This window comes from Panicum virgatum, chromosome 5N (assembly GCF_016808335.1).
Source record: "Panicum virgatum strain AP13 chromosome 5N, P.virgatum_v5, whole genome shotgun sequence".
Taxonomy (NCBI): Eukaryota; Viridiplantae; Streptophyta; class Magnoliopsida; order Poales; family Poaceae; genus Panicum; species Panicum virgatum.
This window is the reverse complement of record NC_053149.1, coordinates 51771896-51796362: the sequence shown is the minus strand read 5'-3', so window position 1 is coordinate 51796362 and position 24467 is coordinate 51771896. Positions and strand designations below refer to the sequence as shown.

Here is a 24467-nt window from a genome sequence, read left to right as displayed (position 1 = left end):
CACACCGCCGGGAAAGGTCAGTGAACTGATTAACCCGCTGACGTTTACATGGGACTTACATGCGGTGGACACACACTTCCTGCCGATGGATGGCGAGCTGATCAGAAGCATTCCGCTGTCTGGGCGGAGGCAGGAGGATTTCTAGGCCTGGCATTACGAGAAGTCCGGAGTTTTCTCTGTTAGATCGGCTTACCGGATGCTGGTCACAACACGGGAACGGCAGTCGAACTGGATTGAACACTACTCGGGGAGATCAGATGTCGAGGCGGACCAAAAAGACTGGACGGATCTGTGGTCAGTCAAGGTCCCGTCAAAGATCCGGGTGTTCCTATGGAGGCTCGCTAAGCACTCCATTCCGACAGGCGATGTGCGGCATCGCAGAAACATGGCACAGACAAGCAATTGCTCTATCTGTGGCGGTCAGGATTCGTGGAAGCACTCGCTGCTGGAATGCAATATGGCCAGGTGCGTTTGGGCTTTACAATGTGATGAACTTGTTGATTTCATCAGTCAGGCACAAGATGACAATGCACGCGGGTGGATCCACGAAGCAATAGCAGGTCTTGCTTATGATAAGTTGGTGAGACTTGTTGTAACTTTGTGGGCAATTTGGCATGCGAGGAGGAAGGCAATTCATGAAAATATTTTTCAGAGCCCGTTGTCCACTCACAGCTTCATAGAGAGGTTTATTGCAGACTTGGAGACGGCTATGCCGACAATGGAGAGGAAGGGGGACGCGGGTGCGGGTTGTGCACCTGCTGCAGCTCTCAAATGAATTCCGCCCCCACAAGACCCGATGAAGGTAAATGTCGACGCCGCACTTTCGAAGAATTATGATATTGTGGCGATGGCGGCGGTGGCGAGGGATGGGGCGGGTGCTTTCATGGGAGCGTCGCCCCTAGTGATGAAGGGCATATCCTACCCGGAGACGGCGGAAGTGCTGGCGTGCCGTGAAGGCCTAGCCCTTGCAGCGGACCTCATGATCAGGAGGGTGCGGATTGCCACAGACTGTGCCTGTGCTGTCCGAAGCATGGCAGGGCCTGGAATGGGTTGATACGGCCATGCAATCAGAGAGATGAAGGCTGGTATGGCGAATTCGAAAGAGCAGAAGTTGTCCATGAAGGGAGGGCGTCGAACACTGATGCACATGCTTTAGTTAGAAGCTCGATTTATGAATAATTAGGAAGACATGTTTGGTTTTTCCATCCTCTTGATGGAGTTTGTACTAGCTACGCTGTTTGAGTAAAGTTGGCCCACCCCCACCCCTAAAAAAAGTTGTTGCCGACTGCGTGGTGGGGCTTGGAGAGGAGAAGTGGAGGGGTCGGCGTCGGAGCGAGAGCGAGAGCGACACGAACGCGACGCGGCTCACGAGGTCATTGACAGCGATGAGGGCCTTTGCATCTTCGCAGGGAACGAGGAACTGAAAGAGCGGCCGGGCATGTCACAAGTCACACGCAGCGGCAGCAGCGCAGACGGAAAGATTGATCATATGCGCTTGGATTTGACCGGCTATAAAGAGTACGGACTATACGGGGTGGTTGTTCTAACCCCTTTTTTTCTCCTTTTTCTCTGCACACACTGAGCGTCGTCACAGGAGCTAATGTGATATTATCCACAAGCATGCACGGGACATTCTGGTCGGGGTTGCCGTGTTACTGTTGGCGCTGATAAAAGTGAATGTAAATGAACAAAGATTTGGGAACAACTGTTGAATGATTTCATTGATCTTTGAATATATATATGTACAGGGAGAACCGGGAGACGCGTCCCTTCACCAAAGGACGCGACCGTACACTGGAGAGTTGCGTCCGTACGAGGAGGAACGCATCCGTACACCAATGGACATACCCGTTGGGTTTACAAGGTTAACTGCTAATCAGTTATTGGTCTAATCTAATGGCTAGGATTAGCCCTAACCTATGGATGAGATTATCTTTAATCTTCTGATTTCTAACACTCCCCCTTAATCGAATCTTCTTGAGATCAATGTAGTTGTAAGCTTGGATTCCTCTAAAAACCCTGTGGGAAAAATATGAGGAATATGTATATTTGTGTGATTTAAACAAATCACTATGTCTTTGGTATCCCATTTAAAAACCCTTGTGGGGAAAAGTATTGGAGGTACGACATATAGATAACTCCCCCCAAAAAAAAAACCTTTTCAGGAAAAATATGAAGAGTATTATGTAATGATACGTCGCTAAAACTCCTTTAAAAACCCAGTGGGAAAACTAGGAGAAAATATGACGACATATTATTGGTATTGCCTCTAGAATAACTTCACATGAAAAACCTTTTCAGGGAAAACCATGGATAAGTTGTGAGGGCAATATGTGTCTTGGATATTTCCTACAAAAACCCCGGTGGGGAAAATAGAAAATATGACACATGCTTATATTAATATTACCTCGTTAAAAACTTCAACAAGAAACCTTATAAATAAAACTTGTTAAAGAAAAGAGTATAATATAATGCAGGTATAGGTTAGCATCTAGGATATGTCTCCCCCTGATCCTTGCAAATCTCGAAGTCGTCGCATACCAATATCATGCACAAAATTTTGAAACATAGAGGTTGGTAAGGACTTAGTAAAGAGGTCAGCGAGATTATCACATGACTTAATTTGCAAGATGTTTATTTCCCCGTTTTCTTGCAATTCATGGGGATAAAACAGCTTAGGAGCAATGTGCTTGGTTATATTGCTCTTTATGTAACCTGTTTGCATCTGTGTAACACAAGCAGAATTATCTTCATAGATAATTGTAGGTGATTCGATTGAACCAATACCACATGACTGTTGTATGTGGTTAATCACTCTGCGAAGCCATACACATTCACGTGATGCCTCATATAGTGCAATGATTTCAGAGTGGTTAGTAGAGGTTGCCGTTAGAGTTTGTTTAGAAGACTTCCATGAAATAGCAGTACCTCCATGTAGGAATACAAATCCTGTTTGGGATTTACCATTATGGGGATCAGATAGATAACCAGCATCTGTATATCCAATCATACTTGGATCAAGATTTTTCTTAAAGAATAAGCCTAGATCCTTTGTGTCATTAAGATATCTGAAGATATTCTTTACTCCCGTCCAATGACGTTGAGTAGGTTTAGCACTATGTCTAGCTAGTAAATTCACTGCAAATGCAATATCAGGCCTGGTGCTATTTGCAAGATACATAAGTGCTCCAATGGCGCTGAGATATGGAACCTCGGGTCCCAGTATATCTTCACCCTCTTCTTGTGGTCTAAATTGGTCTTTCTCCATTTCTAGAGAACGAACAACCATCGGGGTTTTAGATGGATACGATTTATTCATATTGAATTTCTCCAATATTTTCTGGATATAGGCTGATTGATGCACTAGTATTCCTGAGGGAAGGTGCTCAAGTTGTAAACCTAAGCAATATTTGGTCTTACCCAAATCCTTCATCTCAAATTCCGTCGTGAGGTGATTGCGTGCTTCTTCTATATCCTTTGGGTTGCCGATGATATTCAAATCATCAACATATACGGATATAATGCAGAATCCCGTTGGAGATTTCTTAGTGAAAACACACGGGCAATCATCATTATTTGTGTATCCCTTCTTAAGAAGAAACTCACTTAGTCGGTTGTACCACATTCGTCCCGACTGCTTTAAGCCATATAGTGACTTTTTAAGTTTTACACAATACATGTTGCGATTTGCGTTTGGATTCGGAATTTGGATCCCATCAGGAACCTTCATGTATATGTCCGAATCAAGTGACCCATAAAGATATGCTGTCACTACATCCATCAACTGCATAGATAGATGATTTTGAACTGCCAATGATATCAAGTATCGGAAAGTAATTCCACTCATTACTGGAGAATAGGTTTCATTGTAATCAATGCCGGGTCTCTGCGTGAACCCTTGTGCTACTAGTCTCGCTTTATATCTCACTACCTCATTGTTTTCATTCCGTTTTCGGACAAAAACCCATTTGAATCCCACAGGGAAGATTTTGGGAGGTGTAGGTATTGCAGATGTGAATACCTCTCTTTTAGTGAGCGAGGCTATTTCAGCTTGGATTGCTTCTTTCCATTGAGTCCAGTCCGAGCGCTTTTTGCACTCTGCCATGGTCTTGGGATCTGGATCGTTTAGGAAGATTTCTGCAATTGCTGCGGAAAAGTATATGTTGACAACAGTAGTCTTACGATCGTATGATTCTCCAGAATCAATATAATTGACGGAAATTTCTTTCACCCCTTGGTCTGACTCGTCATTTCCTAAGACTGTGGAGTCAGGATGTTCCGATGTCCCAGGATCAGTATTTGGGTGCACCATTGATCCGGGTTGTGGATTTGGTCTTGGTATGGGATTTGTATCCACTTTTGGGCGTCTACCAACTTTAGGTTGGTTTGGATTTACTGATTTTGTAGATTTAGTCCGCGGAATCCTCTGACGCTTCGTTTGAGCATCATCCTTGGGAGCAGCCATACTTCTCCCCTTCTTCTTTGGAAGCGGGAGGAGTTGAATATTTTTGTTTGGTACCTCTACTCTTTCGGGTGCATTCCGTGCAGGATAAGAGGACTTTGTGACACCCTTATAATCAGTAAATGCTTCTGGCAGGTTATTTGCAATATGTTGCAAATTTATGATTTTCTGAACTTGTTGTTCAGTTTCTTGAGTACGTGGATCTGAGGAGGAAATGCCTTGGGCATCCCAATTGATTTCCTGGCATTCATTTTGGTACTTATAATCTCCCCCTAATGCCGGGAAATGGTCCTCATTGAATATGCAATCAGCATACCGGGCAGTGAATAGGTCCCCTGTGAGGGGCTCAAGGTATTTAATAATCGACGGTGATTGATACCCCACATAGATTCCCAATTTCCTGTGTGGGCCCATAGCGGTACGCTTAGGTAGTGAGATCGGTACATATACTGTACAACCGAATTTTCGCAGATGGGAAATATTTGGTATATTCCCACGTACTAATTGCATAGGAGAGACAACGTGATATGCAGTTGGTCGCAATTGAATTAAGTCTGCAGCGTGTAAGACTGCATGACCCCAACATGAAGTTGGAAGGTTGCAATTTTGTAATAAGGGTCTTGCAATGAGTTTAATTCTCTTAATAAGAGATTCTGCTAAACCATTTTGTGTATGGACATATGGGACAGAGTGCTGAACTTGAATTCCTAAAGCCATACAATAATCGTTGAAAGCCTTTGAGGAAAATTCAGCGGCATTGTCCATTCGAATTGATTGAATTTGATGTTCAGGATTTTGTGCTCTAAGTCTAATGACTTGAGTAATGATCTTTGCAAAAGCATGGTTACGTGTGGATAAAAGACACACATGAGACCATCTAGTAGATGCATCTATTAGAACCATGAAGTACCTGAAAGGTCCAGAAGTAGGTTGTATGGGGCCACATATGTCGCCTTGAATACGTTCAAGGAATTTGAGTGACTCATTTTGAATTTTAACGTATGAAGGACGTAAAATTAATTTCCCTGTAGCACATGAAGTGCACATAAAATCTGATGATTTGGGAAATTTAGCAGTATTTAACTCATGACCATTTGAATTGCTGACAATTTTTCTCATCATCCCTATACCGGGATGACCAAGGCGGTCATGCCAAGTTTTGAATGTGTCAACATTCTGAAAAATTACCTTGTATGCAACATGTGGTACGGGTTTAATGTATGTGTAGTACAATCCGGACGGAAAAGAAGGAATTTGTTCAACAATTTGTTTGCCATATCCGTTATCTTTAGTAATGAGGAGGAATTCCTCATTATTGTCATCACCGGTTTCAATATGAAAACCATTTTGACGGATATCTCTATAACTTAGTAGCGTACGCTTTGAATCGGGATACAAAAGTGCATCCTCAATTGTAATATGGGTACCCATATGGAGTACGATAGTGGCACGACCAGTGCCAACTATCGTTGCATCGCGTCCAGCGATTGTCAAAATGTTTCCCTGTTTCTTTGTAAGAGTTTGGAAATATTTTGTTTCCCTAATTATAGAATTTGTGGTTCCACTATCCACAAGGCATAATTCCTCGTCCATTGGATTGACTCCTGTAGAAAATCTATATATATAAATGAAGAATTTAATATGAAATCCTTTGATGATATATAGAATACACACCTTTATTGAATATCAAATGTATACAATACATTTATTTTATATCCAACCTATGAAAGTGATGACCTTATTTATTTACAATCTATTAATATATAAATTGTGTTAAATATTACAAATACTAGTAAATAGGACATCAAGACTTTGGAATCTTTTGGAGATTGGGAGCCTATTCGAGGTCTCCAAATATGTCGTTGGAAGCGTATTCCACGATCATATTCTTTGTAGCAAGATCCTCGCCTCCTGGTATGGGGTTGTTGCTTGGTTCCTCGGGAACTTGTTGCGAACAACTAGCTTCTTCCCTGGTGGTGTCAGGTCGATAGTTGAAGTGGGCTTCATACTTCTGTCCTTGAGTAGCACGTCCACGACCCACGGACTTTAAGTAAAGATCAACAAGATGACTCGGGGTACGACATTTCTTTGTAATATGGCTGTAACAACCGCACTTTTGGCACACAGGTTTGTCACTCCTGTGTTTGGAAATGTTCTTACCCTTGTTGGAAACACGATTCTGGAATTTCTTGTTGCTTCTGCGGTTTTTCTTACCTTTCTTGGAATTTTCTTGATGATGGTTCTTAGAAGATCCATTGTTAGATTTGGGTTTATTCTTAGAATAAGCATGTACTTCAGGCAATGGAGTTGACCCAACAGGGCGTTGCTGATTATTCCAAACCATAAGTTCGGAATGTTTTTCGGCCTCAAGTAATGTATGTATAAGATCAGAATAAACCTGAAAATTCCTTTCACGGTATTGTTGTTGAAGAATCCTTTCAGAGGGAAGCATAGTGGATAGAGTTTTTTTTCTATCTTATCCGCATCTGAAGGTTCTTTCTCACAGAATTGCAACTTTGAGCAAATCCGATGAACAGCATGATTATAATCACTTACAGTTTTAAAGTCCTGTAAGCGAAGTTGGGTCCACTCATAATTTGCCGCAGGCAATAAGAGTGCCTTTTGTTGTTCATAGCGTTGCTTAAGAGACTTCCATAGATTTCGTGGATTTTCTTCCAATAAATATTCAGCCTTAAGATCAGGATGAATATGGCTCCTAATGATATATAGTGCCGTGTATACATGTTGATCATCAAGTGGTGCAACACCCTCTTGGAGTGGTAACACTGCTTGATAAAGTCCTCGGGATGCAAGACTAACTTTTATGTCCACAGCCCATGTTGGATAGTTGTGACCGTCTAGAGCTAGTAATTCAAACTCTTTGACAGCCATTGATCCTACACGAGTCAAACCATCGAAACATTTTAAGTTATTTAAAATTTTGTGGTGTGTTGTAAGTTTGGGATGCAAAATAAAAACAAGATATTAATGGTGTAAAATCTCACATGCATAATAAGAAAATGGAGGTAGTCACCATAAAGGCGTAGACCTCAAAATGGACATGGTCTGTTGTTAACAGTAGATGCCAAATTGTTTATACGAATTGTATAAACACGTCTAAAGGTAGTCATCAAAGAGTGATGTAGACCTTAGCTAATTTGCAAACGAATTGGGTACGCACTTTGAGGATAATCACTAAGTGTTTACTTAGTGTAGATCCCACAGTAGCAATTATAGTGCTACCTTGTGTATGGCCAATAGGAATGCAAATTAATGGTAGTCATTTTTTTTTGAGAAAAATGTAGACCAAATGTTCTAAGTGTTAATGTTGGGTACGCACTTTGAGGATTGGCACTAAGTATTTACTTAGTGTAAATCCTGCAGTAGCAATTGTGGTGCTACCTTGTGGAGTGGCCAACAAAACGATTATAGAACATGCGTGTTATACAATTGATTAGTGAGAAAAATACACATAACTTGTTGCATCCATTATTTAAGCGCGTAGTGCTTTGAAATTGGAAAAGCGTAAAATTAAGGGTCTTAATTAAAATGATCGATTGCAAAAGAAATAAATTAATAAATAAATATGCAAGATCATGGTCGCTAGGGATATTATCTATTGGATTTGTCATACATACCGGGACAAATACTTTGAATAATATCACAAATGGATATTTTACAATGATAAAATATCATAGATACAAATACATTTAAAGTCAGCGACTAAACATAATAGTAATATTTTACAGCACATAATTACTGGAGACTAACAGAGTCTTATGCGAATTATTGCTGAAATTAAATCAACTAAATAATAAAGATAATAGGCCAGCCAGCCATGGGGATTGGAAATGAATCCACGTTCATTAGCTTGGCCCATCAAGCGTGCACAGGACGAACAGCAGGAAGGGAGGTCCGAGCGTTGGCCATTGGGCCATCTTCACGGCCTATTAGAGGCATCTCTGGCAGGCAGCAGGGTTGCAACCCTACTCCACGCCGCTGGACACCAGGAAACAGCCGCCGCCACTTGACCACCCCGCCGCCGCTCGCCACTGCGCTGCCGCTGCGCTCGCCTGATTTAGTTGGAGGAGGACTCCCCCTCATCGGGAGAGTAGAAGCCGTTGCTGTAGGCTCCCATGTTCAGCACCTCCGCGCTTGGGAGATTGAGAGCCGCCGGGTTCCAGGATCCCCTGCGGATGCCGGGGCGCCGGTCCACCGCTGCCACTCTGCGGCCAAGGAGGCGACGGAGTGTCGGAGGGGTTGTCGCGGTGCCTTCCTCTGGGAGGGCCTGCGCCTTCATTCGAGCAGCAGCCGCAGCGCGTGTACCAGGTGGAGGCGCTAAGGGGCCGATGCCTGGGGCGGCCACCATCTCGGCGTCCTCAGTCTTCACCGGCTGAGGAAAGGGCAGCGTCGCCGCCGGCGGATGAGCCGAGGGTCCGGCCCTGTCGAGGAAGAAGTACGGGGAGATACCCGTCCTTGCCGCAGTGTTGAATGGGTCGCGGATGCCAAGGCCGGGCACCACATCGTCCTCTTCTTCTTCCTTCACGGCGTAAAGCGCGGGAGCGGCCTGGGTGGCAAGGAGCCACGGATCGAGCGTGTGCGGGATCGGCGTGAACTCCTTGCAGAAGTCACACCAGAAGCGCGGTGGTGGCGGAGGCAGTGTCGGCGACATTGGCTCCATGGGGACGGCAACCACTTCATCAACGGGCGGCGCCGGTGCTTCGACAATTGGGGGCGCCGGGGCTTCGACCGCTTGTGGCGCAACATTGCTTGGGCCAGCACCATCCACGCCTCGGCGACGAGACGGGGGCTGGCTCTGCAGACGCGGTGCGAGCGGAGAAGCCTGGCGGCCGCGACGAACTGGGCTCCAGCGGCGTCCTCGACGAGCATCCTGTCGGAGATTGCGAACAGCAGAAGCAAAGATGCGGCCACATCCACTTCCATTTACGGCGCTGCGGCGAACACGAGGCCCAAGGTGCTCGAAGACGCTGCGGCGCTGTCCATGGTGACGGATGGGGCCATGGCGCATTCCTCCGACGCGGCGAAGTGCGAAGAACAGTTGACGAACAACATGCGAAGGTAGGTTGATGTTGATTCGCGTCATGGTTCTTACCGTGGGATTCAGAGGCATGTGCCTCTGCGTTGTTCTTGCCTCTTGTTCAGAAGAGCAAAGTGCTGATAACGTGATAAAAGTGAATGTAAATGAACAAAGATTTGGGAACAACTGTTGAATGATTTCATTGATCTTTGAATATATATATATATACAGGGAGAACCGGGAGACGCGTCCCTTCACCAAAGGACGCGACCGTACACTGGAGAGTTGCGTCCGTACGAGGAGGAACGCATCCGTACACCAACGGACATACCCGTTGGGTTTACAAGGTTAACTGCTAATCAGTTATTGGTCTAATCTAATGGCTAGGATTAGCCCTAACCTATGGATGAGATTATCTTTAATCTTCTGATTTCTAACAGGCGCCTCAAAGCGATTGCTGTCGATCGGTGGTTAGTTCAACCAATGCGCGTGTGTTCCCACGAGACGAGAGCAAAGCGAAGCCGCCGGGAACTGGAACAGATGCGAGCACATGGTGAGCACGCCGGCCGAAAACCGAAAGGCGCGCGCTCGCTCGCGCGCTCTCTCTCTCTCTCTCCGGCTCTCCGCCATCCTGCTCCGCGGCGCGCGCGTGCGGGCGCTCGCGTTGGCGGGGCCCGACGCCGCCGCACGCGCCGCTTGTGTGTCGCGCCGCGGCCCGGCAGGCGGCAGGCCCCGCCGTGTCGACGCGCCATTGGGCGGCCAAGCGCTTTGAGTGCTCAATGATTGACGGCTTCTCTTACCAGGATTATATTAGCAGCCAGTGTTATTAGCTCTGATGTTAGAGCAAGTATCATGAGGGTGAATCAGCAAGCGACCGAGGAATGCATGGTAGCCTATTTCGACGTGGAGAATTGAGAAAACTGAAGAGAGAACAGAGCTGCTGTTTCGCGAACCACCCGCTCAAAGCGAGCGCATACGGTGGATGCAACTGGGATTGGCTGCTGCCTCTACCCATACCAAGGCATCACATTAATTGGACGTGAGGCCCGTCACTACTGCTGAATAGCTCGAATGAGGTGGTGCGCGAGTCGCTGGCGAGCAAGCGACTTTACTAGTCTTACTCGTAGGGCTTTTTCCGTGGCGTCGCTATCGGCCGTACTATACATTTTCAAACGGTGTAGGACTACTAGTACGGCCTTGTTTTTTTTTCTTTTTGAGAAATAGTATGACCTTGTTGGTACCACGTTCCGTTCCTGCTTGCTCCGCCCTAGCTTTGTCGTCTTTGTAGTAACTATACTGTGGTTTCGTTTGGAAGGGCTCCAAGCGACTCCGGCTCCGCTGCAGAAAATATTGTAGCGACACTGTTTATCAGAGCGGCTCCACTCCATTCTTTCCTCATGTCTCATTGATGCGCGGCATTATTCATTGAAGCTTTGGAGCCTGGTTTGGTCGGCTCCGCCAGCTTCGTGCTACAGTGCCGGAGGCGGAGCCCTCCCAAACGGGCCTATATGTTGGCAGTGTTAGGTAGGCTTCTAGCTCAGGCTCTATAATGAAATTAACCACGGGAAGCCATGGCGGGCCTAGCCTTTCCTAGTCTGTCTCTCAGGCTAATTGAAGGTTTACGTGGTTATGACGTTTGTGATGCGTCAATGGAGCCTGAGAATGCAAGCAAGAGCCATAGTCACGGTGATGCAGGGGCAGAGCCAGGGCCCGTGCTGGGCGTTCTACAGCACGAGCCTAGCGCAGATTGTCTCATGTAAATTTGTAGTAGCTAGATCCAAAAACAGTAGAATTTAGCCTAATTTTGGCTAGCCTAGCATTTTGTCCACTCGCCAGCTTCTTGTAGCTGTGATGTTGGGTTATCAACGAGCTACAATGGCGTGATTCTTGTTTCGAGACGCACTCCCAGTCTCCACATAATCATAATAAACACGTTCTTCTAACTGAAAAAAGTCTGATGTCACCGGAGACTAACACTCTAAATTTTATCACACCACGATTATTAACGAAAAGGCGGTTACACACCTTTTTCCCCCTTATTACTTCATTCATCTCAACCTCTGAATCCCACTACTACATAAAACGCTAGGCCCGTTGCTGCTTTCCGCAGCTAAAAATGATGTTTTGTAGGGGCGGGTTATGAGTCCGCCCCTAAAAATCCATTTCTAGGGGTGGGCCATTCCCTCACCCGCCCCTACAAACCCATTTCCAGGGACGGGTGATGCCCCTACCCGTCCAAAGAAACGAATTTGTAGGGGGCGGGTCAGGGGATCACCCGCCCCTAAAAATTGATTTAAAAAAAATGGCGCTCCACCGGTTGCAGGTCGCCGTCCGCCGCGCCCCGCCGGCCGCAGGAGGGCACGTCCCGCTTGCCGCCGTGCCCGCGCCTCGCCCCGGCGCTCGCCACGCATGCCACGGGACGCCGGAGCTCGTCACGCCCGCGACTCGCCCCGGCGTAGCCGCCGCGTTCGCGCCTTGCCCCGCACACCATAGGACACCGGAGCTCATCACGCTGGATCTGGGCCTTCGGGCCGCCCGCCGCAAGTACCACGCGCCACTGCTGCCGCGCTGGATCTGGCCGCCACGTGCCGCTAGCGTGGATCTTGCCGCCGCCCGCCACGCCGCCGCGCTTTCTCGATGGAACGCGCCGCCCTTGTTCCGCGCGGCGCCGTTGAGCCCCGCGGCCACGGGCCGCTGCTCTGTGCGCCGCCGTCGAGGCCGCTGCTGCAGACTCGAGCCGCCGTCGAGTCCCGCGGCCACGATGGCGCTGCAGTGGTGGGGAGGAAAAGTTGGCGCGTGGGAGAGAAGAGATGGGGAGAAGGAGAGAGAGAGTTGGTCTCTGTGCGGCACTACAGCGCATGTGCTGCTGCAGAGATATGGGAGAGAGACTCATTTATTGTTACCCGCGTCAGCTTTTCAATTTTTTTAGGGTCGGGTCACACGGTCACCTGCCTCTAAAAATAATGCTCTATTTTTAGGGGCGGGTGACGCCATCGTCCGCCCCTACAAATACTTATTTGTAAGGACGGACGATGGCGTCACCCGCCTCTGAAAATGGCGTTATTTTTACAGGCGGCTGATGCCATCACCCGTCCCTAAAAATATATTTTTAGGAGCGGGCTAACTGCTGCAGTACCATTGCACTTTTTGTAGAAGCGGGTTACTTTTTGACCCGTCTATAGAAAAAAAATCGAGGTGTTTCTACAAATAGTGTCCTAAAATAAACCGACCTCTTAGCACCATTCCGAGGAACAAAACTACAGGCGAGAGATGAATTTGTTGATTACTCACTCCGTTTTAAAATAAGTGTTGTTTTTTTCACACAATACTCATACTAAGAAATGACTTTATTACCCTTAATTACTTCTAACAATTATGATTGAAACCCACATCATTTATTTAGTTTTTCTGTATCCTCAACGGATGCATATACATTGGAACTGAAAAGTAACATCAACTACATATTTGATTGATCTATGTGTTTTCCTATACAATATTTTCCTGATACTTGGTATTGTTTTAATTAGATTGATCTCGTTACAAGTTAAAACAACATTTTTTATGGGATAAAATTTGAATGCTAAAATAATATTTAATTTAGGATGGAGGGAGTACAAGAGTTCTCAAGGAAAAAGAAGTAGCCCGTCACGATTTATCAAAAAAAAAAAAGCCCGTCACGAGGTCGTTTGCAAGCGAAACCAAACCGGCAAAAGAAAGGGCGGCGAAAAGACCATGGACAGGAAGTACGCATATATTCCGAGCCGGCCGGGTCCTTTGGCCGCCAAAGAAAGCGGCTGCAGCGTTTCTTGACTCCTCGCCGTCGTCGTCCCGTCCGAAAGTGCCCATCATTCACCGATCCCCCGGAGAGGAGGGGATGCTGCCACTACCGCCGGTTTGTCCGTTTGTGGCAGCGAGCACGCTCGGCACGCACGGAGAGGTCTTCCTAGCTAGAAAGGGCGCGCCCGCGAGCGAATCTAGCCATCTCGACCAGTAGATGAAGCGGCTTTTCTGTCTGTCAATGGGGCCGGCCGGGACTCGATAGACGATAGCCCAGCTTCTCTGCTGTGACGGTCTGACGGAGCATCTCCTAGCCGTGCTCGTGAATATTGATATGATGGAGCTTGATCTAAAGGGTGAGAGGTCCATGCGGCCGGCAAAGTGCTGTAGAGTCCTAGGATCCGTCTCCGTCGATGCCGGAAACGTACGGGACAACTGTTTGCAATATGAGTAAATTGGTTTTTTAGTCTAAAAAAATTGCACTTAGTTTCTTGGCCTCTTTTCATTTGAACTTGCTTTCTTGGCCCTTAAAACATTTTTTTGGGAAAAATCCAATTTACACTCTTAAATTATCATAAAAACTCTATTTTCAACCTTAAACTACAAAACCGGATAAGATAGACTATCCAACTATCAAAACCGAACAAATTTGATCCTTTGAGTGGTTTTGAAGGTGATTTTTCATTTTACGAAAATTAAAAAATTCAAATTTAAACTAAAAAAACCGGGGAGCTATTTTTTTTTAGGTTCCTAACTTTCCGTTAGTTCCATCCAGAGATGCAGTTACCCATTTGAGCGAGCAAGCGCAAAAAGACCAGACTACCCCACCCCTAGCACCTGCAGATCCTTCTTCTCCACCACCGCTCGACCAAGGAGGTGTACGAGAGGATCCTCTCCCTCGCCGGCGACCCCCGCCACTGCTACGCGGCTACGCCCCCGACGATGCGGCCGTGGCGCGTCTGGGCGGTTCGGCGGCCATGTTCTTCCTGGAAGTGTGCTTCCTGCTGCAGTACATGGGCAAGAGCGACGACCAGCGCCCATGTTCGCGGGCTGCAACCTGCGTGCCGTCCGGCCAAGCCATTCTCAAGGACATAATGCTGCTCGAGAACCAAACGCGGGCCAGAAGCTCGTGCTCGGCGAGCTTTCCGCCGCGGGCCTGCGACCCCGCCGCGCATGAGCCCCGCCGCGGGCGAGGTCCGCCCTGAGGCGCGCAACGCCGATGCAGGCGCGAGCTACGCGCCTACGCCCCGAGGCGCGCAACGCCGGGGCGGGCGCGAGCGCCATCGCGCGCGCGAGGTCCGTGTAGAAAATTTAGGAAGCGTTATCACCTCCCGGAGGAGGCCGCGTGATGTATTTATATAAGCTAAGAACAACCCTTAGCGTGGCTTACAAGTCAAGTTAACAACCGAAACGTATTTGGCTCTATCTCTAATTATACAACTCAAACTCTAGTCTATCTCTAGCTCAACAGTTTCGGTTGTGACCATTACAGATTTACATTACAAGATCTCAACTAATCCTAACATCCTCCCTCAATCTTAGCTGGGGGAATCAAGGTTGAGATTGTCTCTAAATTCTTCCAACTTCCGACATATCAACGGTTTAGTGAAACCATCAGCAATTTGATCATTGGTAGAGATGATTCGTACATCAAGAAGTTTATCAGACACTCTTTCTCTTACGAAGTGAAAATCAACTTCGATGTGTTTTGTCCTTGCATGGAACACCGGGTTGGCTGATAAATATGCCGCCCCAATATTGTCACACCACAAAACAGCAGCCTTGGGACTTCGTATGCATAGCTCCTGAAGCAATGACTGAATCCAAATAATTTCTGCAGTTGCATTGGCCATGGCTTTATACTCACTTTCAGTGCTAGACCTAGACACAGTTGCTTGCTTCCGAGCACTCCACGAGATAAGATTGCTTCCCAAGTATATGGCAAAGCCTCCAGTAGAGCGCCGATCCTCTAGGCTACCGGCCCAATCTGCATCAGAGAACCCACTGACCAAGGTCGACATGCACTTTGTTATCTTCATCCCAATATTCAGTGTATGCTTTAAATATCTTAACACTCTTTTGGCTGCCGTCCAATGCAAATCAGTGGGAGCATGTAGATACTGACATATTTTATTTACTGCAAAGGAAAGATCAGGTCTTGTGAGTGTCAGATATTGTAGTCCTCCTACAATGCTTCGATATCTTGTTGCATCTTCTGGTCCCAATGGCGTGCCTTCATGAGCAGACATTTTTTCTGATGTGGACATGGGTGTATTAACAGGTTTACAGTGCTGCATCCCTGTCCTCTTGAGTAAATCGCCTGCATATTTCTCTTGTGACAATATAATTCCATATGATATTTTCTTCACCTCAATACCAAGGAAGTAGTGCAGATTTCCAAGATCCTTAAGAGCAAATTCTGATCTTAAAGTCTCTACTAGATCTTTTGTAGCTGCACTTGACGAACTAGCCACAATGATATCATCAACATATATTAACATGAATATAGTTGTGTTGCCTTTCCTGTAGAAGAAGAGTGGCGTGTCGGCTTTAGATGATTTGAACTCCAACTCTTGCAACTTCATACTGAGTCGATAATACCAAGCTCTGGGAGCTTGTTTTAATCCATATAGTGCTTTTTCTAGCTTGCAAACATGATCGGGATAGGTCTTGTCTAGATACCCAGGTGGTTGTCTCATAAATACTTCTTCCTCTAGAACACCATGAAGAAACGCGTTCTGCACATCTAGCTATCTGAGATTCCATCCTCTTGATATGGCGATTGAAAGAACAAGTCTGATTGTAGCTGCCTTCACCACCGGACTGAATGTGTCCTCATAATCAATACCATATCTTTGCTTGAATCCTTTAGCCACTAACCGTGCCTTGTAACGATCAATAGAACCATCAGCTTTTCTTTTTTATTTTGTACACCCACTTGCAATCAATTACATTCCTCCCTGGCTGCGAAGGAACTAATCTCCAAGTATTGTTTCTTTGCAACGCCATAAACTCAGCATCCATAGCCTCCTTCCACGTTGGGTGTTCGACAGCCTCACGTACTGAACTTGGCTCCCCTGCAGCTGTTAACAACCCATACCTGACCGTACCATCAGTGTAGCATTTGGGCTTGCGAATTCCACTCTGCAATCTGGTTGCTGGTCGTGCAGGAGGTGCCAAGATAGCTTGTTGTGAAGGGGGTAGTGGATCAGCAAGTTCCTCAGGTTCGCCTGCCATAGCTGATCCGCCCGGTGTATCATCGTCGGAAGGCAATGTAGACGATCCGTTTCCCCCTCGCTCAGACTGCGTCGGCAAAGGAGAGGCAGGCGGCGGGTGCGACGATGACTGAGGCGCCGCTGCAGTTGGCGCAGATTCTCCTGGCAGCTGTAGGAGAACAGAAGGTTCGGTTGGCAGCATATCAGCTCCAAAATCCGTGCCTGTCCCCTCTGATGAAGTGTCGCGGATATCTGCTGAAGTAGAGACATTCTGCGAATGCAAACTTGGTGGCACATTAGTAGGAACATTATGCACATGGTTTTGCACTCGATCACCCCCTAGCGTGTCAGAGATAAACAAGGAAGGTAGAAGGGATACTTCTGCTCGGAGCCTAGCACCAGCATTTGGATTAAATTTGGCAAAAGGGAATATATTTTCATCAAACACAACATCTCTAGAGATGTAAATTCGCCCGGAGTCAATGTCTAGGCATTTGAAACCCTTGTGAAGATTGCTATAACCCAAGAAAGCACATTGTTTTGATCTAAATTGGAGCTTGTGGGAGTTATATGGCCGTAGGTTCGGCCAGCAAGCACATCCAAAAATCCTAAGTGACATGTAATCAGGTTTCATTTGGCAAAGACGTTCAAGGGGAGTTTGAAACTGAAGAACTTTGCTTGGAGTGCGATTTATAAGGTAGGTAGCTGCAAGAAAGGCTTCATCCCAATATTTAAGGGGCATGCTTGACCGAGCAAGAAGGGAAAGGCCTACCTCAACTATGTGCCTATGTTTTCTTTCAGCAGCACCATTCTGCTGGTGTGCGTGAGGGCAAGACACAAGGTGAGAGATGCCTATCTGCCGGAAGAAGGAATTAAGCCTTTCATATTCTCCTCCCCAATCCGATTGCATAGCAATGATTTTCCTATCAAACTTGCGTTCCACAAAACTCTGAAACTCTCGGAAACGCTGGAATACTTCTGATTTGTGTTTGAGGAGGTAAATCCAAGTGAATTTACTGTAGTCATCGATAAAACTCACATAGTATTTATTTCTCCCAAAGGAGTCACAAGCGGGTCCCCAAACATCAGAAAAAATAAGAGCTAATGGTGCACTGGATTCACTAGATGAACTAGGATATGGTAGTTGGTGGCTCTTGGCCCTTTGACACGAGTCACACACAGAATCAAGACTCAACTTATCTAAGATGGGTAATTTATTTTTGACGACGACTTCTTGAACGACACGACTGGACGGATGCCCTAGGCGGTCATGCCACCTCTCCATGGAAGGCTTGGATGAGCTTGATGCGCTAAAGGCATTTTTATTCTTGGGTTTGAAGGATGTAGCCGGTAGAGGATATAGACCTCCTCTACTTCTGCCTTGCAGAAGAACTTTCTTCGACACCTGATCCTTGACAAAGAATACATCCGGATGAAACTCTAGATAGGCATTGTTATCAGCAGTAAGGCGATGAACAGAAATTAAATTCTTCGATGTTTGTGGAACATGAAGAACATTTTTAAGAAGTAAATCACGACTAGGGGTATGACATAATGCATGACCAATATGTGAAATATCCATACCTGTCCCGTTTGCTGCATGGATCTGTTGATCACCACTGTACCTGTCACGGATGGTGATCTTGTCTAGCTCCCCCGTGATGTGATCAGTAGAGCCAGAGTCGGTGTACCAGTTTGTATCGATGCCATAGTTGTTTGATGCTGCTGCAGCTGTCTTTTCCTCAGGTGGTACAAAATCCTCACCAAAACGGTACCAACAGTTGACTGCGGAGTGGCCCTCCTTCAAGCACACTTGACATTTGATCTTGGACTTGCTTCTACTGTTGTTGCTGTTTCCACCGTTGTAGCCGCCGCGAGAACGTCCACCATTGCCACGGCCCCGATTAGAGCCGCGTCCACGGCCGCCACGGTTTCCTCCACGACCACCACGAGTAGCGGCATTTGCTGATGATCCTGAGCTAGTCTGGAAGAGGTCCAGCCGCTGCTCGAAGGCTAGCAACTGGGTGTAGAGCTCACCGACGGAAATCGGTTCGACGCGAGCAAGGACCGCAGACACAATAGGATTAAAATCCATATCGAGTCCGGTCAGTATGTAGGAGACCAGATCTTCATCATCTAGAGGTTTACCAGCGCTTGCCATCTCATCTCCAAGCTCACGCATCTTGCTGAAATACTCCGAGATCGACATGGCCCCCTTCTTCAATGTGGCCAGAGATATTCGGGTGTTGACAGCCCGTGCCCTGATACGAGAGGAGTACATCTCCTCAAGTGCAGCCCATATTTGAGCTGCTGTGGTGCAATTTGCAACCTGTGAAAGAACATCACGTGACAACGAGGCCACAAGGTAGCTGAATACTTGTTGATCCAAAGCTAGCCACTTTATGTAGTCAGGGTTCATCACTTTTGCATCCTTGCCATCCACCTTGCCATCAATCTCAGTTGGTGGCGCAGGTTTGGTGCCGTCGATGTACCCCGTGAGTTGTGCCCCTCGGATGGCCGGGAGCACCTGCACTTTCCAAAGTGCATAGTTGGACTTCGTGAGCTTCTCAGAGACCGGATGGCCAAAGGAAACAGGAAGGGACGAGCCAGACTCCATAGATGAGGAACTCGGCATTGTAGATGTGTTTGTAGAGGTTGGCTCTGATACCATGTAGAAAATTTAGGAAGCGTTATCACCTCCCGGAGGAGGCCGCGTGATGTATTTATATAAGCTAAGAACAACCCTTAGCGTGGCTTACAAGTCAAGTTAACAACCGAAACGTATTTGGCTCTATCTCTAATTATACAACTCAAACTCTAGTCTATCTCTAGCTCAACAGTTTCGGTTGTGACCATTACAGATTTACATTACAAGATCTCAACTAATCCTAACAGTCCGCCCCGATAAAGCCCCGCCGTCGGCCTCCGGAGGATCCCGTCCTCCCTTCCCTAGACGCAGCGAGAGGAAGAGGAAGATGCTGACATGTGGGATCTGATCGATCTGCTCGTAAGTGAGAGAGGGAGAGAGTTGAGTGGGTGGACTGTGAATAGCGTCAGAGGTAAAAGAGTCATTTGTGTTGCTTTAATACTGTTACCTTGTCAAACTAACAAAAGGGCCAAGAATCCAAACGAAATTTATTTTGAGGCCAAGAAAGCAAGCGCCAGAGGTAAAAGAGTCATTTGCGTTGCTTTAACAATGTTACCTTGTCAAACTAACAGAAGGGCCAAGAATCCAAACGAAGTTCATTTTGAGGCCAAGAAAGCAAGTTCAATTGAAAAGAGACCAAGAAACTAAGGGTGATTTTTTTAGACCAAGAAACTAATTTACTCTCGCAAGATTTGGAGTGAAAAATGTTGTCCACGGCTGCTGCTTCAGATCACATGAACGTACGTGTCCCTCCAGCTGGGTTCCCTTCATGGGTCCCGTGTCCGACGACCGTGAGAGGGACGCATGCGGCGAGCGTATTGTTCTCGACAGGCAGAGAGAATCCCTGCGTGCCGATGGACGGTTGGAGCATCGGTGTGGGCATGAATGCAAGCAAGCATGCATGCAATCTTGTTGGTTCTTGCTTGATTGCTGCGAATGAAGTGACGAGGCCTCCCACTAGCTCATGCTGCCTTCGCTTTGCTGCTCCTGCAGGGCTGCAGCGTTTGTCCCTGAGCATATTCCCATCGGCCGTCCATTCCTGCCTTGCCAGCGGCGGCCATGGAATTCTTCTGACCTTTTCCCTGTTCGTTGCTTAATTCTCTGTCTAAAAAAAAAAGTAAACAAGCCATACCGAGCATACTCCATGCACTAGTACCAGTACTCCAGTAGGCAGTAGCATGGAGCTCTGCAATATAATTAATGTGTTAGAAAAACAGGCCATGCATACATTATTGAGACAAAACATGATGTGATGCAGTAATATAATGAACACATCTATGTTATTCTCCATCCCTCTCATCAGTCTACCCTGGTGGAGCTTATTTTGCATGAATGTGATCGACACTGCAAGATGAACCCTTCAAAAAAAAAACACTGCAAGATGACGCGCAGTACATATAGATACTACGCAGCCCCTACCCCTACATGGCAACAGGTGTGCTCTCCAATGGTAGCAGCATGATATGGATGGCACCGGCAGATAAAACAACGGCGTCCTTTCTCTTCTATCATGGCCCTCATGGGGGTGAAATCCTATTCTACAAATACGAGACACCAAACTGTGCACCTTTAGGAAAGCAAGACCTAACCAGATAGGCAAGGCCGTAGCAGTAAAATAAGTCGATCACCGTTCCTATATGGCCAGCTGCTAAAACATGCATGAAGTGCTAAACATATTTAACCTCACTTTGCAGCCTAGCTGCCAAGCGGAGAGAAAATTAAATAAAAGAGAGCGAAAGCTAGTGAAGCTTCGTTACATGGCCAAGCTAGCCAGTGAGTGGCCAAGCACATGCATGGATGAAGGAACTGAAGCTAGTTTTGGTTTCTAGCTACCAGCAGGGGCGGAGCCAATTGAGGTGCATGGGTGTACAGATGTACACCCAATAATTTGGACAAAATTTTTTTAGCAAGTATGTATATTAGTATATACATATATATATATATATATATATATATATATATATATATATATATATATAACTAATTGAATTAGATCATGTTTATTTGAGCCCAAATTAGAGAACTAGGCCCGTGGGCCGGCCTGCTATCTAAACTCCAGCCTTGCTGTGGAGACCTCACGCCAATCCCCTTCAGGGCACTCCACGAGACCTCTCGTCATTCCTCAATCGACCTCTCCTCTCCTCTTCTATTTTCTGCTGCTGCTAGCTAGGGTTGGCCCTTGCCCTTGGAGTTCGGCGGCAGCCGGCACCTGGAGGAGCCACGGAACGGAGGGCGAATCGGCGTCGGCGGCAGCTGCAGGGCCATGCCTGCTGTTGCTGCACAGCCGGCGACTGTGGCAGCCGAGTGCACGGCAGCCACGGTGGGCGCGGAATCTGCGGATGCGCCGGAAGCATCGCCGGCCACGGCAAGCACAAATGTGGAGGATGCAGAGCCAATGGCTGGTGTCGAGCAAGTTGAACTGATGTCGTATGCATCAACTACGGCCACAAGAAGTTCAGAGGCTGCAGCATCAAAGGTTCGTGATTGCATCTGTGACTTGATGTATTCAGCTATTCAGTTGGTTCGGTAGTTTGATGTGGCATATTTGTTTAATTGTAGGCACCAAAAAGATTGAAAGTTATTGATTTGAAATCTTTGTGGACTAGAGCAGCAGCTAAACCCAAATCATCTACAGCCAGTGCCTCCACTCCATTACTGCAAACTGTGGAAAGTAGAATTCAAAGTGATACCCCTTCTGTTCACTTGCAAACACATAATGAAATTGAAGTGGAACGAGAAGTGGCAAGCACAGAGCCTCAAGTTGTGGGAGATGCAGCAGTAATCCATGAAGACCAACATGAGGGAATTGATGATGACGATCATGAGGCATTTTATGATATTGATTGGCTTCCACATGATCCTGGGGAGAGGATTGCCATATCAGATTATAATGTTAATGATCAAGCTGCCGTGAGAAGATGATACATTGCATTGGGGCCATGTCAACCTCGAGGACATGATTTTCCAAGGAAATTTATTGGGGGTTGGCGTCGCTTTGTACCGAGTTGGTTTGATACCTATGATTGGCTTGAGTACAGTGTGAAACTAGATGCTGCATTTTGCTTTGTTTGCTACCTGTTCAAGAATAAAAATTGTAAAGGTGGAAATAGTTTTGTGGATGGGGGCTTTAGTCTTTGGAATCAAACAAGTAAATTTGACACACATGGTTCTTGCAAGTCTCACTGTCTCGCTCAAGAGAAACATGATTTATTCTCTAGAAGTGGAACATCAATTGGAGATGCTTTAGAGAAACTAACCACAGAAGAAAAGGCCATGTACAAAGCTCGCTTGAGATATTCACTTAGGTGCTTGAAGTTTATTTTGAGACAGGGATTAGCATGTCGTGGACATGATGAAAGTGATGAGTCTCTTAACAAAGGAAATTTTCTTGAACTTCTAAATTGGCTAGCAGAAAGTTTTGAGGATGTTAACAAGGTTGTTCTAAAGAATGCTCCAAAGAACTACAAGCTGACCTCCCCTATGATACAAAAAGAGCTCATAAACTGTTGTGCCAAAGAGACCACTAAACTTATTATAGAAGATCTTGGTGATGACTACTTTGCAATACTTGCGGATGAATCTAGTGATGTGTACCAAAAGGAACAATTAGCTCTTTGCATACGTTATGTTGATAAGAAAGGAAGGGTAGTTGAGAGATTTCTTGGTATTATCCATGTGGAGAACACTACCTCGTTGACACTGAAAAATGCTATTGAGAAACTACTTATGGATCATTCATTGAGCTTGTCTAGAATTTGTGGGCAGGGATATGATGGTGCTAGCAACATGAAAGGTGCACTTAACGGCCTAAAGAAATTAATTATGGATGAGTCGCCTTCAGCTTATTATGTGCATTGCTTTGCACATCAGCTTCAGTTAACCCTTGTGGCTGTTGCCAAAGAAAATCAAGATTGCAAATGTTTCTTTGAGCAACTTGGGTTGTTGTTGGCAGCCATCGGGAATTCTTGCAAGAGGTTGCAAATGCTTCGAGTTGCTCAAGCGGAGCATGTTATTGAAGCATTAGAGTTGGGTGAAATTGAAAGTGGCCGTGGTTTGAATCAAGAAATGGGTTTAGGTAGGCCTGGAGATACTCGTTGGGGGTCTCACTACAAAACGACACAACATATTATTCTCATGTATGAGCCTATCCGAAAGGTGCTGCAAGAAATTGGAGATGATCCTGAATACAAAGAATCAGGGAAAGCTGAAATGGCCTTGTGTTCACTTGAGTCATTTGAATTTGTGTTCCTTGCACATTTGTTGGACACCATATTTGGCTACACAGATGACCTTAATTGTGCTTTGCAAAAGAAGGATCAAGACATTGTCAATGCCATTTCTCTCATATATTTGACAAAGACTCAGCTTGAGTTATTGCTGGAGGATAATGGATGGGAGAGCTTTCTTGCTGATGTTACTTCTTTTTGTGTGAAGTGCAAGATAGATGTTCCCAATATGGATGACATATACAAGGCAGCTGGAAGGTCAAAGAGGAAGTATGTCAAACTCACAAATTATCATCGTTTCAAAGTTGACATGTTTTTAGGCATCATTGATAGGCAACTTAAGGAGCTCAATGATAGGTTTGATGAGGTAAACACTGATTTGCTTATCTATATGTCATCATTCAATCCCAAGGATTCATTTGCTGCATTTGACAAGGAGAACTTGATGAAACTTGCTAAATTTTATCCCAAAGATTTCTCAGTCACCGAGTTGAGGCGTCTATCCTATCAACTTGGTAAATTCATTATTGATGTGCGTGGTGATGAAAGATTTAGAAAGGTGAAGAATATTGCTGAGCTTTCAGTCTTACTTGTTGAAACAGATAAACATGCCATACACGCATATGTGTACAAGCTTTTGAAATTAGTGTTGTTGCTACCAGTTGCAACAGCAAGTGTTGAAAGGGCATTTTCAGCTTTGAATTTTGTGAAGAACAAGCTAAGAAATAGTATGGGGGATCAATACTTAAATGATTGCTTGGTTCCATTTATTGAGAAGGAATTTTTCCTATGTGTTGCTGATGAAGACATCATCTCCCGTTTCCAAAAGCCACCTCGTCGAGTTAATTTGTAACTTTTTTATTGTATGGATAATAGATTAAGGAACTATTTGTATTGTATCATGTAACTTTAATCTTATTTTCATGAAGCTCTATCTTTTATGTGCGATGATTGTTTGGTTTCGGTAATACGCATGTACATCCAATCTTGAATTCCTGCCTCCGCCACTGGCTACCAGTAGCTCAAACTAACCCTGCTCATAAAAAAGACCCAATGTGAGAAAATAAAAGAAGCCGTGATGCAGGGATGGAGCTAGGCTTGT

At 46.0% G+C, this 24467-nt stretch overlaps 2 protein-coding genes and 1 non-coding gene across 3 annotated transcripts; 2 read left to right on the top strand and 1 right to left on the bottom strand.

The window, feature by feature from the left end:
* Positions 1-18496: 18496 nt before the first annotated feature.
* On the bottom strand, positions 18497-18635 carry LOC120677083. Its single transcript, XR_005676148.1, has one exon. It is a non-coding gene; the product is annotated as a small nucleolar RNA Z247 (small nucleolar RNA).
* Positions 18636-21361: 2726 nt separating this feature from the next.
* Positions 21362-22540, top strand: LOC120675277. Its single transcript, XM_039956403.1, has 2 exons — positions 21362-21615; positions 21699-22540. The coding sequence occupies exons 1-2, from the start codon at positions 21403-21405 to the stop codon at positions 22059-22061; spliced, it is 576 nt and encodes a 191-aa protein (XP_039812337.1). The 5' UTR covers positions 21362-21402; the 3' UTR covers positions 22062-22540.
* Positions 22413-24218, top strand: LOC120674911 (zinc finger MYM-type protein 1-like). The gene has a single exon (XM_039956010.1). It carries the CDS (start codon positions 22413-22415, stop codon positions 24216-24218), a length of 1806 nt encoding a protein of 601 aa, XP_039811944.1.
* Positions 24219-24467: the final 249 nt, after the last annotated feature.